Source organism: Solea senegalensis, linkage group LG13 (genome assembly GCF_019176455.1).
Source record: "Solea senegalensis isolate Sse05_10M linkage group LG13, IFAPA_SoseM_1, whole genome shotgun sequence".
Classification (NCBI taxonomy): domain Eukaryota; kingdom Metazoa; phylum Chordata; class Actinopteri; order Pleuronectiformes; family Soleidae; genus Solea; species Solea senegalensis.
Window position 1 is genome coordinate 13,891,909 of NC_058033.1, and position 16,657 is coordinate 13,908,565.

At 40.3% G+C, this 16,657-nt stretch overlaps 2 protein-coding genes across 2 annotated transcripts; one reads left to right on the top strand and one right to left on the bottom strand.

Annotated features, from left to right (window-relative positions):
• Window positions 1-1,243: 1,243 nt before the first annotated feature.
• On the top strand, window positions 1,244-3,111 carry cenpv (centromere protein V). The gene is made up of 5 exons (XM_044042560.1): window positions 1,244-1,424; window positions 1,760-1,852; window positions 2,028-2,097; window positions 2,170-2,284; window positions 2,591-3,111. Exons 2-5 carry the CDS (start codon window positions 1,761-1,763, stop codon window positions 2,728-2,730), a joined length of 417 nt encoding a protein of 138 aa, XP_043898495.1. The 5' UTR covers window positions 1,244-1,424; window position 1,760; the 3' UTR covers window positions 2,731-3,111.
• Window positions 3,112-3,318: 207 nt separating this feature from the next.
• Window positions 3,319-16,592, bottom strand: pigl (phosphatidylinositol glycan anchor biosynthesis, class L). Its single transcript, XM_044042167.1, has 7 exons — window positions 15,913-16,592; window positions 15,430-15,529; window positions 8,452-8,542; window positions 7,308-7,375; window positions 5,392-5,423; window positions 4,353-4,486; window positions 3,319-3,689 (listed from the first exon to the last, which is right to left on the bottom strand). Exons 1-7 carry the CDS (start codon window positions 16,187-16,189, stop codon window positions 3,561-3,563), a joined length of 831 nt encoding a protein of 276 aa, XP_043898102.1. The 5' UTR covers window positions 16,190-16,592; the 3' UTR covers window positions 3,319-3,560.
• Window positions 16,593-16,657: the final 65 nt, after the last annotated feature.

The window sequence follows — 16,657 nt, forward strand, 5'->3', positions numbered from 1 at the left end:
AAAAACATTGAACAAACATAAACGTTTGCCTGTTCACGACTATTACACAAGAGGGACATGTGCACAGACAAATTCTCCTGCTCTCCATGGTTGGCAACAGATGGAAACATGTGCTAACCAGCTGTTGTGGACAGTAAATATTTGGGGCAAAGAAAGATTACAAAGCTAAATTACCTCCTTTGGCCATAATATTTAATTTACTGTTGCAATTCATATCAGGTTTTACATTGCACTGGCTATCAATATCAAGAATTCATCCATGACATTACAGCCAACCAGACCAGCAGTGCCCAATATGTAATTTAGTAAGAACACATTTCTGATATGGATATCTCGCAAGTGACAATTAGTCATAACTATAAACTGCAAGGTCATGACCTTAATATTTGGAACAAGGGATATCTGAGATCTATAATGTGCTAGACAATATTTATTTGTCAAAGCAGTATGGTAAACTTTAAATGTGAGCATCTCTACTGATAACATGCACATATGGTGGCATGATTGTCAAGTTACTGCAGAGTAAAGGCTGTGAGCGGCTCTGGGGAAGGGTTAATTCTGCCTCTGATGCGTGTACAGTACAGAGAGCAGGCTGTCAAATCACGAGTCCTGTGACGTGTTAACCAATGATGAATGCAGCTCTCACACTCACTTAAAGCCTTTCAGCACACTGTTTCCTCATGGCTCATTCAATGTGATAAGATTATCTGGAGCCTTGTTGGCATTTTATTATCTTTATGGTCCATGAGACCAGTTTTCCTTTTACCTTCCCTGGTAAGCATTTCACAGAAGAAGGAGTGATATTTGTATTGCTGAAGTTACAGGGAAATTCTCGAAGGCCTGATGTCAGAGCCCAGGTGATTCTGGGAAATAGAAGGCAGGAAGTTCAAGGTGTCCCCATTCAGTGTGCCGAGATTTTTTTAATGTGATATGGTCCCCCAGAGATGAAACTGATGAAACATACTGAGCGTCTGATATTTAGGTCAGTGTCTCTATAGTGAGTTGTTGGAACCAACAAAGAATCCTAATTCACAGGCAGCTTCAAGTCCTGATTTCTCATTTTCAGCTCACACTCTAAACTAAATAAAACCAAAAGAGCAACAGCTAAGATCCTAGCTTTTGGGTCATAAAAACAGCTAAAAGAGTCCTAATGTATGTATTTGGGTCACAACATTCCCTTGCCCCCTGTCATATGACACCCATCACATGAGGCACCGCCCTGGGCCCTTTCACAGAGCTGAGTGTCTGCCTGATCTTGTTTCAGTCTCTGACTCACGTGTTTGGGCCATTGTCTGCCCTGCCCCATTTGGAATGATTATGGACTACGTGTTGCTGGAAAAACAACCTTAAAGGAAATAGAAGTATAACTGAGCACTGTGGAACCTGAAACTTTCAGCACGTGGGGTAAAGCTAGCTCTTCTCAGGTACCCACTTTTAGATTTCATTACATTTAATTAGATCCTTAAATGCAAATGTGACTCTTATGAATGATTGATCTTGATTAGGGTGATTGTGTTTTCTTCAACTGGGTGGTTGATTTTGTTGGAACACCCAGTTCCACGTCAGCAAGTTTCACAACAAACATGTTAAACCGGTTTGAACTCTTATCCGTAGTTGTTGACGGGAAAATACTTTATGTTCCTATTTGTTTACTTAGTAACAGCAAAGTGACCGAAGTAAGGCTCACTATCCCATTATACTGAAATACTGCATGTATATACGTTTTTAACATGATGGTTTGTTTTCTTTAATTGTACAGCATGGACCATGTCAAACATACAGGTGGCTGCCACTGTGGGGCTGTTAGATTTGAAGTCCTGACTTCCCCAGACCTCCATGTTTTCCATTGCAAGTAAGGATATGTTTTATAATCACAAGAGAGAATCAAGACAAATTCATTTTAAATCTTAAATGAATAGTCGTCTGCCATGTAGGCCACATTTGAAATGAAAAACAAAACAAAACGCGTTGTTGCTTCAAAGCAATCACAGCAAATCAGTGTTTAGTGACGTGTGTTTGTTTTCAAGCTGTAGCATCTGCACGAAGAAACAAAACCACCATTTCATTGTTCCAAAAAGTCACTTCACACTCTTAAAGGTAAGAGATTATCTCCTCTCAGTGTAATTCTAAAATCATACACTATCAATCATGTCTATGTTTTCTTCTCAGGGGTTGGATAATCTTACCACGTACACGTTTAACACTCATGTTGCTCAACACACCTTCTGTAAAACCTGTGGAGTTCAAAGTTTCTACACGCCACGCTCCAACCCTGATGGATATGGTATGACACTTGACTCTCACACCACCCTTGTGTGTTGGAAACTTATTTCCTCATCATGCTGTGTTCACTCCAAACTAGTTCTGTTGTGTTTACTCCAAACTGTCCTGTCAACTCTTCAGAACTCCACTTTTATGTTAGTTGTGCATCAAACACAATTGTTATTTTCACATTTCTGTTTGAGTTTAAAGGTGAAACAGCAACAAAGGTTTTAGGAAGATGTCACTGCAACAAGCCAGAGATGATGGACTGTGTGTTACTTTTACACAAACAAATGAAAGACCCCTTTGTTTATCCTTTTCTCCCCAGGCGTTGCGCCGCACTGTCTGGATCCAGGTTCTGTGCACAGCGTCACAGTGGAGAATTTTTGTGGGGAAAAGTGGGAGGAAAGCATACAAGCTCACGGGAGCATCAGAGACATGTCTAAATCTGCATCAGACACAAAATGACACAGCTGTGATACAACAATCAAACATTTTTAATCAGTGTTACACCAGAATTCCTGTAAAGTACTTTACCCACGAAAATGAATTACGAAATTATACAATGGAAAAAGCAGCTTTCAGATGACACAAAAGCTAGTGTTCTTTTTTTTTATTAACACAGTGTAATGACTAAAAAAAACATAGAAGGCCAAAATCCAGGACAAGGAAAAACATCAGCTTTATTTATGGAAAGCTTATAAAGACAGTATTCAGGCTAGTTAAGCCAGTAAACCAGAGGTGTCCAACTGGCTCGTGGCCTCATCCTCCCGAGCACAACCACCAGTGAGTTGGCTGAAATTATCACATTATTAAATGTATTACATTCAACATTAAATAACATACATATTTGCTTGTTTGGTGCTTTAATTACAGTTGTCCACATTATTTTTTACTTACTTTTAGATTTATTTCTCTGTTTTTGATATTAATCGATTTTTTTTGCATCATAAATGTTGTTATTGTAAAGTATGCGTCATTCCATATCAAAACAAGCACTTTTGCTTTATATTTTATTGCGATATTATGTCATAATTTTAAGCTCATGTTGTTCACCCCACTACTGATCAGTTGTTTTTTTTCCCCCACTTTATTGACCAGACTAGAAGCTCATTGGCCCCCATGTCACTTGAGATTGACACCCCCTGCAATAAACCGTGAAACACATCTGTATTCACTGTGAGCAAAACAGCTCATCAGATCTGTAAACAAGTAATGGACTCACCCCCAACATGGGTAGTCGGGCAGTGGGATGTGCAACAGTGTCACAATCAGATCCTTGGAAGGAGAACAATCTTTTAATAGATCTTCAGGTTCTTTGGTCCTTGTGGAATCATCCGGAATGTGTTTATGAACATGTACCGTGAGAAGGTGATGTACAGATATCGAAACCACAGGAGCTGGGAGCGATGGCAAAGCATTGCTGCCTGATGAGAAGAGAGAGAAAATGTAACCTTTCAGAGGAGGTGACGGTGTAAAACTACATTATTTTTACGTCAATGTCAACTTTATTTATATAGCACAGTGCTGCACAGGCACAACAAATACACGGAGGAAACAGGTAAAACTAATCAAAAAAAGCAAACAACAAAATAAATATAGAAATATATAATATAATAAAATAAGAAAGAAGCAGTGCAATAGTAAAGGCAAATTTGTCTCATCCTGAATTGAATGCCAAGGAGAAGAGGTGTGTTTTCAGTAGGGACTTAAAAGTTCTTAGAGTGTGGGCTGCAGATGAGAAGGTAAACTATTACATAGCACCTTGTTCTAGGAACATCCAGGAGCAACTGGTTGGATGATCTCGTTACATTGACAGGAGTCTGGGGCCAGCCCATTTAAAACCTTAAAAACAAGCAATAACATTTTTAAATCAATCCTGAACTGGAAAGGAAGCCAGTGGAGGGAGGACAAAATGTGGTCACACTGTGTTTTTCTATTAATGAGACACAATTTAAACCTACAATTTCTTACTTTACACAAACTGTATTGTCCTTGCCTTTTCACCACTAATATTGTACATATCTTGCTTAAAACCCGCATACCCTCTCACACTAGTCTTGACATGTCTTGTCAGCAGACCATCTTACTTTGGCTTGTCTGTAGCCCTGTGAGGTGACAGCACAGCAGAGACTGGAGGTCAGCAACCAGCTGAGGGGAAGATCCAGTAAGGACACATACTTCCTGAAGAGGCCAACAGTCACCAGGGAAAGCAAACAGCAGTCTGGGACAACAGACAGAGACCCAGTTAGCTGTTAATGTAGTTAAACAATTACTGCCTTGCCAGTTCATCAATCATTTCTTTGTGTGTAGACATTTTTAAAGTCAAGAAATCATAGAAAACTGTATAAACCAGCAGAAAAATATCACATGATACTGAATTTCCGAGCAAGGAGAAAGTGGTCTTGCTGTACGGCCAGATGAAGAAGCTTATTACTTTCACCTTGGGCCTAATTCACTCCCACTTGCCTCGCTCACAGGTCACAATAAGATCAATTCAACAAGTGAGGTGGAAACATCTGTTAATATGTAACCAGTGTGCATGTTTTTAAGATTGCTCACTGCCAGTACAGAGGTCAAGGCAGACAAAAGTCATCTTGTCCTACATACAGTGTGTTTGCTGTGGCCGCAGGACTTGGATGATAATGTCATTCGACAAGCTGGTCCAACAGTTTAGATCGCAAATATGATTAACTACTGTACCCTGGCCCACACCTACTCAAACTGTGGGTGTGCTCTGCCGGCCTGAATATTTCCCACAGAAACAACTCATCCTGTTGTAACATGTGTCCCCTTCACTGTCCTACTCACATGCAAGTGTTCCCCAAAATCCATTCGGCCTCTGACTGCCACCAGCAGACCAAAATGTTAAGACGCGTGCAAACATTTTTGAACAGAAGAGGGCGCCGTAAATTAACAAAACAGTCCGTTTACAGCACAGGGTAGATCATGCGATTATGAAGCAGATTTGTATCTTTAATTTAAAATGCGGAAGCTGTACAGTTAAGGGCACACACACACAGTCATTGCACTGCACATATTTAGTTGTTTACCTTTATAGACAACAACTTTGTTGTTTATAGACACTGTGTTGCTGTCACTGAGCTCACAGTTATGTGTGAAACCTACCATGAGGCACTTGTCCAGTGGAAGCAAGATGGCTGTAGGTGGAAAGAAAAAAAAATTACATATTGCTGTCAAAGACAGATAATTATGTCTTCATGGCAACTGGTGCATAAAACAGTCACTGTCTTTTTTCTACACAACAGTGAGTAAATGCAAGGACCCTGCAGTCACTGCGGTGTAGACGAGCCACTGCAGTGAACCTAATGCTCTGTGTTTGTGGTCATGCTGTTTTGATTGGTGGGGGTTTGTTTATTTATTCATTCATTGTCTACCACTTTATCCTCCACATGAGTGTCACGGGGACTGGAACCAATCCCAGCTGACAATGGGCCAAAGGCAGGATGCACCCTGGTCAGGTCGCCAGTCTAACGCAGCGATAATGCTTGGACCAGGGTTGCAGACTTGCTGCAAGGCAAAACTGCTAACCACTATTCCACTGTGTGGCCTTAGTAGAGGTTTCTCTTCAGTGAAAAATCCTTTTCCCAAGTCAATATATACTCACACATCTATGTTTGACATTTAGAGTACTGTGAAATGAGCGCACGGCTCCCTGAGTTCCAGCCTAGTGCCAGTAATGATGTATAATGTTAAGAGTTCCCATATTACGAGCAGATGAGGTCCACAGACCAGTAAAGCCATGTATAAGCTCACTGAGGGAAAATCAGCACAATATGGGGACAGCAGTGTACACTTCACAGAGCTAAACACTTTTTTTTTCCTCTTTTATTTTTAAGCCAGCAGTCTGATGCAACTTGCTTGGTTGGCCCCACCAAACCAGAGCTGCTCTACCACCTCACCACTTCAGGGACTGGATTTACTGCTGCTCTCTGGGAGCACAGCCAAGTGGCTCGGAGGACTGTTTGGATGACCTCTCAGCTATGTAAGAGACCAATTCTGAAAAACATGGTGTGTGTGTGTGCGCACGTCTTTGTGGGGAGCGATGGATGTTGATCCGAGTCTAAATGTTCTGCCTTTTCCTGGACAGTGTTTTATGACAGTGGGGTGGGTCGGTTTCTGTGTGCGTGTGTAAGCCACAAAATGTCCCCGAAGACGGCATTTAAAGAAAAGAAAATTTGTGTTTTCTCATAGTAACACCTTTAAATTGATAGTTTCTTTCTTTCTTTTTTAAGCTTAGTTTGTATGAGGTACAGATGTAGAGTTAGTGCTGATTGCACTGTGTCAGTGCTGGGAAGCAGCTTGAGACTCGAACGCTTGCTGTCACTGAAAATATAGCCGTCAGTGTGGACACATCGACATATTTTTACAGATTTTAGTCACTGGTATATTCATCTACATCTGCATAAATCCATGGTATTTTATACCAAAAGTTCACCAGTTCATCTCACCATTAGACAGCCTTTTCTGACTGAAAACCTACATTTGTAAACTGCTCACTCTCCCACACCAAATATAGAGACACTCAGTGTTTGTAGCTTGTGGCGACACAGTAACTGCTGGTCTACTGCTGCCTCATTTGGTAAGTTTGTGTCACCACGATGAACCCAAACACAGGATTTCAAACACCAAAGTCTCAAAATAACCCTTATGAACTTAGTGATAGTGGCAGCAGACGATCAACAACTCATCACTGCAAGCTGTGATGTAAAATCGCAGATTTTCTCTACGGACTTTGTTGTGGGAGAGAAAGCGGTTCAGAAACTGGCACAAACGTAGGTTTCAATAGGAAAAGGCTGTCTAATGGTGAGATAAAGTGGCGAAACATACTGAAAACAACTCGATTTTATTGGGTGAGCCTTTTGTGAAGTAGCCATAATCGGTGTCCCTGCAGGCAAACATGTTTTCAAGTGTCTCAAGCTGGTTCTCAGCACAAGAGGTACACACAGACCTGACTTTGCATCAATGCCTAATACAACAACACTTCAAAAAAACCTAAACAATCCAATGTTCAGGGGCTGTACCTGACAGCTTTATGGATGGCAGTGTGATTGGCATGGCCACTCACTCCTCTTCCATCAAAGGTCAGCACCTGAAACAACAAAATATCTCTTTGTGTGGGTGAAAAACCAGATTCCGGGTATCTAAAAGTGATTATAAATAAACTATGGCAAAAACAGTGAGAGCAGATTTTGGTTGGGTTAGTGGAAGGCTTTATGTGTCTGACTGTGGAGCTGCTTGGCAGCTGACAACTGATATTTAAAAAGCCTGTTCCCTGTGCGCATGCTTACACACTTAAGGAAGCAAAAGAAGAAAAATCAGGTCAAAGGGAAAAATAAAGTTCTTGACTAAAGACTTGGCATTTGCTATGCTTAGGCATATTCTGCCATGACTCTGTCTTAGTAACAGAGTGCAAGTTCTTGATAAGTTCCAATGGAAATGCAAGAGAATGTTGTGGTACTCAAATGATTGAATTTAATAGAGGGAAACAAACTACTTTTCAGATCTTGTTGGATGTTTCCTCTGTCAATATGCATAAGAGAAGATATTTGAGTGATTGACATGATTCTCCAAATCTAAGAATGTCCCCAGGCATTTATTTTCTCTGAGCTTGACAGGATGGGACAAGACTGAATTTGTTTGTTGTTGTCTTTGATAACAAAAAAGAGATCAGCAAATGAAGGTAAGAAGACCACAGCTGTGCGTCATCATCTACCCGTAAAGAACTTGTTTTTTTCCTGCAGTACTTTCTGTCTCTTAGGGAGTGTGACTATTTTTGCCCCTGCTGAGATGAAATATTTTGATTCTAAAAGTGCCAAATTTCCATTAGCAAATAGTGCAGAACTGCAGCGGGGCCGATAACAATCTCTGTGCAAACACAGATCAAGTCTGAACTTTCTATTACAGCAGGGGCAACTTCCCCTTGTCGTTAGGGAGGCTCAAAATACAGTGTGCACTGGGACAAAATGAGATGGTGGCTGACAGGATTGTTACCCAGACCACAGTGGAACTGGGATAATGGGTTCGGAAGCTGTGGTGCCTAAACGTGGTTACAAACAAAACAATACATGGGGTTTCTGAAAGGAACGGCCGGGAAACGGAGTTGAAGTCAAACAGGAAATGACGAGCTTTGAAAGGCAAAAAAATGTAGCGCAAAGCTGAACATACCATGTTGAAGGAGTGGCCTCTTACATGCTTCACAATCACAGAGGATATCAAAGAGACGCTCCATTCCGCTTTAGGATCGTCTGGAAGTTTCCTGGAAAGCAAAGAAAAGGACTCTTGTTATACGGAGAAGCAACGTGTCCGTGTTTCTAACTTCACTAAAACTGAAGTCAGAGGAAATAAACTCAGTGTAAACTGTTCCTCAGCCTAAACAGTCTCATTCCGGCATAAAACAAACACCAGATTTTTGCACAGAGAAACTTGAACTTGGCGATTGAAGATATGCTGCTTGTTTGAACGAAAACAGGAAGGAGGGTGGAAGGGGAGTCCCGGGGTTAAATGTCAGATGACCCTAGTATCCTCCTCATCTGTTAAGACCTTGCTTTAACATCCCTCCTGAGTGATCTAATCACATCCAGATCACACCAAGCATTCAGAGGTTTGTGGATGCATGTGAGCACATTCCTGTGCATGCATGAATGCAAGCCATCCTCAGTTTACATTAGAGACTGCCTCCTCACCTGCCTTTGTCGGATCCACAGCAGTTTTTCTTTTATTTTTTTACACTAACGAGTGCTAATATACATTACGTTGCAGCCTACACCATAATATTATCACTAATTGTCACATCATTTCTTTTCTAATGGGTCATACCTATATTTATTTCATGTTACGGCAGGGCAGCTTTGATTCACACAGCTTTGTTCACTCACTCATAATGAGAGACAATGTATTCCCTAGCCCAGGGGTTTGTATTTATCACATTATTAAATTAAACATTTAATTATATATAAGTTTATCTAGTGTTTTTAGCTATTATTTTTTTAGATATTATTTTCTTTATCTATTCTATTTTATTTATTTTTGATGATTGATTTGTTTTTGTTATTTACAGATTCACTTTGCATCATACATGTTTTTTGTTGTAACCTTTAAACCAAAAGACTTTTACTTTGAAATGGTGTGCAATATCATTCTTAATATTTTCTAATTGTAACATTATAATGGATTATCAAAATATGATTTTTTTTTTTCTTATCACTAAACACTTCATTTTCCCCCACTGGAAGTTCACTGGCCTCTGAGCCCCTTACCCTAACTTTAACCATCACAACTAAATACCTAGCCCTAACCTCTACCCTAACCTAAACCCAATTCTAACCCTGCGCAAACACACTCAAACACACCAACAGCAGACTCATATGAACCGTCAGACTTGTTAAAAACATCACTTTGTTCTTGCAAAGAGATATCGTATTACGTCAGTGTATATTTGAATGAAGGGTGTGGATGGCAGGTCTGATTCCATGTGATCACAGGAGACTCATCCAGAACACATTTTAATGGTAGGTGTGGACAGCCGTACTGTTTGCATGGGATCAGGTCAGGGACACGTCACACCTGTCTGAGCCAAACTCTCAGCCTTTTTTCCAAAAAACGTTGAGGACAGACATCTTTTTATGACATCATCGGTTTTGAAATTAACGTAATGCTTTACTGTTGTGTGCATGTTGGATGCTATTCATTATGCTACTTTACACTACATGCAGTCTTGCTTAAAACAATCGAAAATACCAGCATCATGGTAAATAAGCAGTCAGATGATACTTTGAATTCACGGGAACTCTGTTGTCCCGATGTTGTGTTCTTTGCTATTTAAAGTTACGCTCTCATTCTTAAAGTAAATACAAGGAGGAACAATAATTTCCCCCTTTAGAGGCCTTCGAATGTCCACTTTCGCCATTATCGTTACCCTCATAGTTTTTATTCTAGAAAAAACCCTGATGTACTGGCAATTAGTTTAATTTATTGACTGCATATGGGAGTACATACCATTCTGATTGTTTATTTGAATTGTCTTTATCTTATGAATGTGGATGAATGTGTAGCCCTGTGTCAAGAAATTTTTGATTTTGTTATGTTGAACAACAAATATACTGAGTAAAAGAAAAGGAAAAGGAAATAAGTCTCTGCATTACGTTGCTGAAATACAGAGGAACCTGACATGACTGCATGGAAGCATTCAGTTGTGCAGGAACTGGTTTGACAAAGTATAGAGAAAGATCAATGTTGTGACATGTCACACCTCAGGGTGGCACATGGGTGACGGTGTGCATCTATGCACACAAATACATGTATAAAGTGTGTGTGTGTGTGTGGGGGGTTATACCATGGAGTGTGTGTGTGTGTGTGTGTGTGTGTGTGTGTGTGTGTCAACAGTTGTTCCCCTCCCCTGTGTCACAAACAATGAGCCAGGACAGTTGAGCTTGCAGAGGGAAGTGATGGATTAGGAGACAAATCTATTGGTTGGCAGTGATGTGAGGGTCAGGGGCAGCGGAGTGGGGGTGTTGGGCACCTATGGCAATGTCCAAGGGATTAGGGGGCGGAGAGTCAGGGGTTCAGTGATAGTTCAAAACTGTCCGTCATTGTGTGAATGTGCTGCTGTGACACTTTGATACCAGTGACCTACATATTATGAAGCCTGTGAGTGTGCAGCATTTTTATTTTTATTTTTAATTTGGACACCCCTGTGGATTAGCTCATATAATGAAATAATACACTTAATTATACAGCCATACAACTAAGTTAAAAAAACGTGGTGTCACTGTAGGCCCGGGTCTTAACGTTCCATTTGTTTGCACTGGTGTATTTTTTCAAATTTAATTATTTATTATTATGTCTAACAGCTTGACAACCGTAACCAAGCACAAGTCTGCGGGAGGGGGGGGGAAGAAAAATGAACAAAAGATACAAGAAACCTGACCTTTCTCAAGCAGGATGCGGGCTGATTGTCAGCTTTGCCATGGCAACAGTACAAACGTCCTAAAGTAACCTCCCCAGCTCACTTTTGTAGCTTTGCATATGGATGTCTTATTGCTTGCAGGCATCTATGTGCAGCTGTTGAACTTTAGCCCAGTAAGGGGATTCTGTGTCTGTGTGAGTGTGTGAGAGAGAGAACGAGAGAGAGAGCGCTTGTTTAGACTGGTCACATGGACCGCAGTCCTGTAAAACTGCCAGACTTCTGTCCACACAGTCAGATTAAATGTCCTGCTGGAAATGGCTGCGATGCCACTAAATGCTTACAGCACACCCACCATTTCTAAGCGTAATAATGAAGCATGTAAAAAGCTTTTCACAATGATTTACAGTGGTGGAAGGAGGTTTTACCAGGGGTGTTCCTAGGGACTTTGAGGAAATAAGCTGTCATACAAGCGACCATTGAATTAACGCTGTTAGGTTTATTTTAAAAGGTAAACTGTACAGAAACAAATCTGATGTGATAAAATTACAACTGTAGTACAAGGCAGAGGCCGACGTGTGAGGGTGACAAATGTTTCTAGTATAAAAGCACAGCCAGAGGTTAATGGCAGGGCTGGAACATCTCTCTTCACAATTTACCTCACTCTACCATGTGCGTGTATCTCAGCCAAGTCTATTTTTACTCACTGTTCAATGCATGTTTAAACCATGTGTGAGAGTAGAGTGTAACTGCGGTGAAAGTGGCTTTCCCTTTTCAGTAACTTGTGCTGAGCTCTGTGTTTACATTCACACAGGGATTTATAATAATCCAATCAAAAACAAAAGCTTTCAGATTGGGATTTAGTTCAAGCAAAGTAATGGTGAGGAATGTTATCGTCAGTGACAGAGTTAGAAGGAGATGTGGTGTGGGTGAGATAGAGACCGATGAAGAAGTGGATTGGTCGGATTTGTGTCGAGAGTAGCTATAATAATGGAGTCCTGGGAGCAGACGGAGGTCAAGCTAGTGCAAGTGGAGAGTCAGCAGAGTGTGCTTACATCAAGCCTGATCACAAAAGCCCCAACATGCACTGGAGCCCCAGATACTGTCAACAAAGCTGTCCTATTCAGTGAGCAATAGAGGAAAATATCCCATTTTAAAACAGAATCCATGTGTTGTTTGCATCATCTTGGGAAACTGGGCTGTTTCACCCAGATATGTCAGGAAGAGATATGAACCACACTGCACCCTACACTTCAGCTGTGAAGCTGAGATCTCAGCTTGAACACAAAAGACTAGTGGAGTCAGTGCATCACATTACTGTGATGAATGAGACGACAGTACAAAGACACAGCCCATAATGTAGCTTGGTGTTGACGACTTAAGTGTTTTAATACAGCTTCTCCATGATGGACAATATTTTCGCTGAAGATGGAATGATATATGATTTGTGATTGACAAAAAAAAAAATCCACAGTAAGGTAATTGTGGAGAATTTTCATTATTGTGACGATCGGACATGAAAATATCTTTAATATTTCACTTAAGTTGCTTGTAAATGCAGTTTATTTTGCCAACATACAGACATAGTGGTTTATTTTCAAGTGCAACAAGTGAGAACTTTTAAAAAAATATGTATCCTATCTTCAATGCAAAAACATGTTTTTGGGTAGCTAGTAACATGTTCTTGCAACATTAGTAACATTTAAAATGTGTTTTTCATGACATAAGTAACATTTTAGCGCTCGTAGGAAATGTTTTTGGAACATTAGTTCATTTGTCTGTATGTATGCACATCTGAAAGCTTATGGACACAAAACAAACGAAGACTCAACTACTAGAAAACTCAAAAAACTTCATTTTCAAAAAAAATTTTAAGAACCCAAAGACTATGGTAAAGTTTAGGAGTTTGTTTAAAGCAGTTTAAACCATTCATTAGTAAATTAAAGTTAAATTAATTCAAACCAAGACCAGATCTGAGGTGACACTGCCTTATTAAGATTGATGCTTCACCAGACTACAGTGAAACAAACATGGCAGGCTTTCCAATATACAGCATGTGTTTTGTTCAGTGTTTGCATTTATGTAAAAAATTAAACCTTTCTTTGCAAGAAAAAAAAAAAGATTCCTACTTGCTACGTGCTAAGACTCATTTTCATCACGATCCTGCTTGTTTTACACTCGACATTACCTTGGATGACTTCAATGACAGCCTCTTAAATACTTGGTTATTATATGGTAATAATACCATGTGCCATTGTAATTATTTTGTACGGTGTTTAACTGGCCGACAGTGATTGCATTTCTACCACCCCCCCTCCCGTTTCTGCTCAATAAAATTATCAGAAAGAAAAAACAGGAAAAGGTCATGTTAAGTATGTACGTGTGCGCATATTTGGACAGAGGGGAGTTAAAGAGCAAAGCCAGAGCCTCGCTAACCATGTAAAAGACACACAAAGAGAAAAACAGTCTGCAATGACCTACATTAGCCGGGTTCAAAGTGCTGCCAAAATGTATCCCACAGACCTTGGCAGTTGGCTTCAGCAGACATGGGACAGGAGGAGGGGAGGGTGGGACAGAGGGAGGGCACTGAGAGAGAGTGAGAGAGAGAGCGAGGGAGCAAGAGAGAGTAACAGAGAGAGAGAGAGCTTGGTTGTGAGTGAGAGGGGCTGGGACTCTCAAAGTTCTGATCAGGTGTGTGCTTCAGGCAAACAACAGAATACACAGAAAGGGAAAACGGGCAACACTCCAGTTCAACAGAAGTGCAGACAGCACTGAGATCAAAGTTCAACTATATTCTGTGTGCACAAGCTGATAAAGCTGTGAAGTCACACACACACACACACACACACACACACACACACACACACACACACACACACACACACACACACACACACACACACACACACACTCGGCACACTGCCAGCTTATTACTGTGCGTTCCAGGTTGGTGGAAAGTTCATACAGTGCTCCTGATACAACATAGACTCTTACATGTAGGCTTGCCTAGAGGTTCCTAGAAACTGCAAACATTTTCAAGGGAAGCTGCAGGGTTGATTCACAGCCAAAAAACAAAAAAAATCCAATTTCAAATTTCAACTTCACCTTCAGAAACTATTTTCTCTGAAACTCAACCTTGCCAACAGCAAGAGCCAGGGGGACTGAAAGTCTTACAGCTGCATCAACAACAAAACAAAATATAGAAGGAAACACAAGCGATCCACAAGAATTTGGACAACAACACAGTTTGAAGTTCTGTCTCCAAGTTCTGCTCACCACTGTTAGCATGAAACGTCAATGGTTATGAATTATGGCAATTTATAACTTAGAGGCATTAACCGTCACATTGAAAATCTCAATATGTAATAGGAAGACTAACTCTCTTTGTTTCACAAGAGGTGCTCAGGTCAAAGGTTGTGACCATTGAAAACCTTGCACTGACACTAAGACAAAAATTAACATGACAAATTTGTCTGTTAGACATTAAGAAATGGGGGATGACATTTGGGTAGTACCAATATGTAGTTAAGTAAATGAGGACAGATTTTTTCATCACATTTTAAAGCTTTTTAGGAGGCTCTGTAGGACCAACAGCGCAGAGAAACATGTGGATACTCAGCAATAACTGGAAATAAAATATCAATTCTGGTAAATATTTCCCATAATTTTCTCAAATTAATAATTCAAAGAGATATTTACCACATAACACCCAAACTACATTTCTTCATTCCTGTTTCAGGGCTGCTAATTTTTTAAAATCTGCAACAACATGGTTCGTTCATCAGATAAATACATTTGTGAACTATATTCAGATTCAGCAAATGGTCTGTATTTATACAGCACATTTATCATCTTGATGACCACTCAAAGCTGCTTTACACTACAGTTTTGCCACTCATAACGATTCACTCACACTTTCACACAGTGCATTCCATGTGCCGTGCATTTTCTACCAAACATCTTTCATATCCATTCAAACAATGCTGGCACAGCAGCCATCGAGATCAATCTTGGGGTTAAGTGTCTTGCCTAAGGACACATTGGCATGTAGACTCTTGGAGCTGGGAACCCACAACCTTCCAGTTGAAAGACCACTTGCTCTCCCACCGAGCTTCCGTCACACCAGTGGACATGTACAAACACTCACATGTCAAAAGAATCGATGATATACATCAAAGCAAACTCAGATGCTTCTGCCACATCAGGAAATATTCATCATTTGTATGTTGAAGGCTGCTCACTTGTGGTCAACTATGGTGATTCTGGATGCTGGTATCCCCAACACGGCACAGCTGTTGAGAAGTTCTTGCTTACGATGAGCTCCTTGACTGTAGTAGTTGCCTGTTTGACATTTGAAGGACACATCAGACTAAACTTAAGGTAAAAGAAAAATATCACAAGTCTGAATAATGTATACACATTCTGTCTACTATCTGTATGTTGTGTGAAAAATGTCAATAATCACTATATAACTATTCTATTTGCTGTTATTGTTTTGACGATGGACAAAACAATTCCCACATCACAGATGTGCGTGAGGTTTACACTCAGTGATGTGGAAGAGGTACAATTTTACTTTCACTGGAATGCAAGTTTACTTTTGTTTTACAGTTTTCTGTTTAATCACATGAGCAACACGTAACCATGACAGGCTAAGGCTAGATAACAAAAACCCATGACAATATCATACAAACAAACATGTACACACTGTACTGTCACCATACCTTCAGACAAACACAGCAGATGGACGCTGGCATTTAACTCAACAAGTCGTATAATCGTTGGCGCGAAGAACATGCATTCATCATCCGGGTGTGCAGTGACAATCAGGGCTCTGACGTCAGCGCCGTCTGTTTCTCTGCCTGACACAACGTCCATTATACGTTTCAACGACTTCGCCAAAGTTCGCCGATGTTGATAATAAATGCATTTTATCCAAACTAGATACAAGAAAACAATGACGAAAACCAAGTAAACGCTCATTATTTTGACCGCAACCATAAACAGTCCGTGTAGACACAACACACTCACTGGTAGTTCCGCGTGCTGTAATACAAGTACGCGGTTTACTTCATCATCATCTCCTCTGGAAGTTTGCAGAGTACATTTTAGGTCACCTGTTATTTACAGAACGCACACGTTATCAGAACCGAATTAAACAACGCACAATTGCGCAATTACAGCCAGGCGATAAGTGTTTTGTTCGCACGAAGTCACTGAGGCGTCCTCTGTTAATTTGAGTTTAAATAAACGCATGAGGGAAACAAAGTATTGACTTTGTTTAAAAATAATTGTCTAGCATATTTAAAGAAATGCGACCCATAAACTACAGAAAGGAGTTGTATGCACATAATAAGCTTTGTATTTTTGAAAAGTGAAAACTACAAACACCACAGACGATAGCATAGTTGACGGGGCGATTTGGTTGTAACACCACAATATCCTTACAGGTATATAAAACTCTAAAAT

Bases quoted from the DNA above. Each gene is read 5' to 3' on its own strand.
- cenpv (XM_044042560.1), top strand. From the start codon at position 1,761: ATGGACCATGTCAAACATACAGGTGGCTGCCACTGTGGGGCTGTTAGA. The intron at 1,853-2,027 runs GTAAGGATATGT...TTTGTTTTCAAG, and splicing joins CTCCATGTTTTCCATTGCAA to CTGTAGCATCTGCACGAAGA. The intron at 2,285-2,590 runs GTATGACACTTG...TTTTCTCCCCAG, and splicing joins CTCCAACCCTGATGGATATG to GCGTTGCGCCGCACTGTCTG.
- pigl (XM_044042167.1), bottom strand. From the start codon at position 16,189: ATGGTTGCGGTCAAAATAATGAGCGTTTACTTGGTTTTCGTCATTGTT. The intron at 5,424-7,307 runs GTACAGCCCCTG...TTCCACCTACAG, and splicing joins GCCATCCATAAAGCTGTCAG to CCATCTTGCTTCCACTGGAC. The intron at 3,690-4,352 runs GTAAGATGGTCT...TCTTCTCATCAG, and splicing joins AGGGCTACAGACAAGCCAAA to GCAGCAATGCTTTGCCATCG.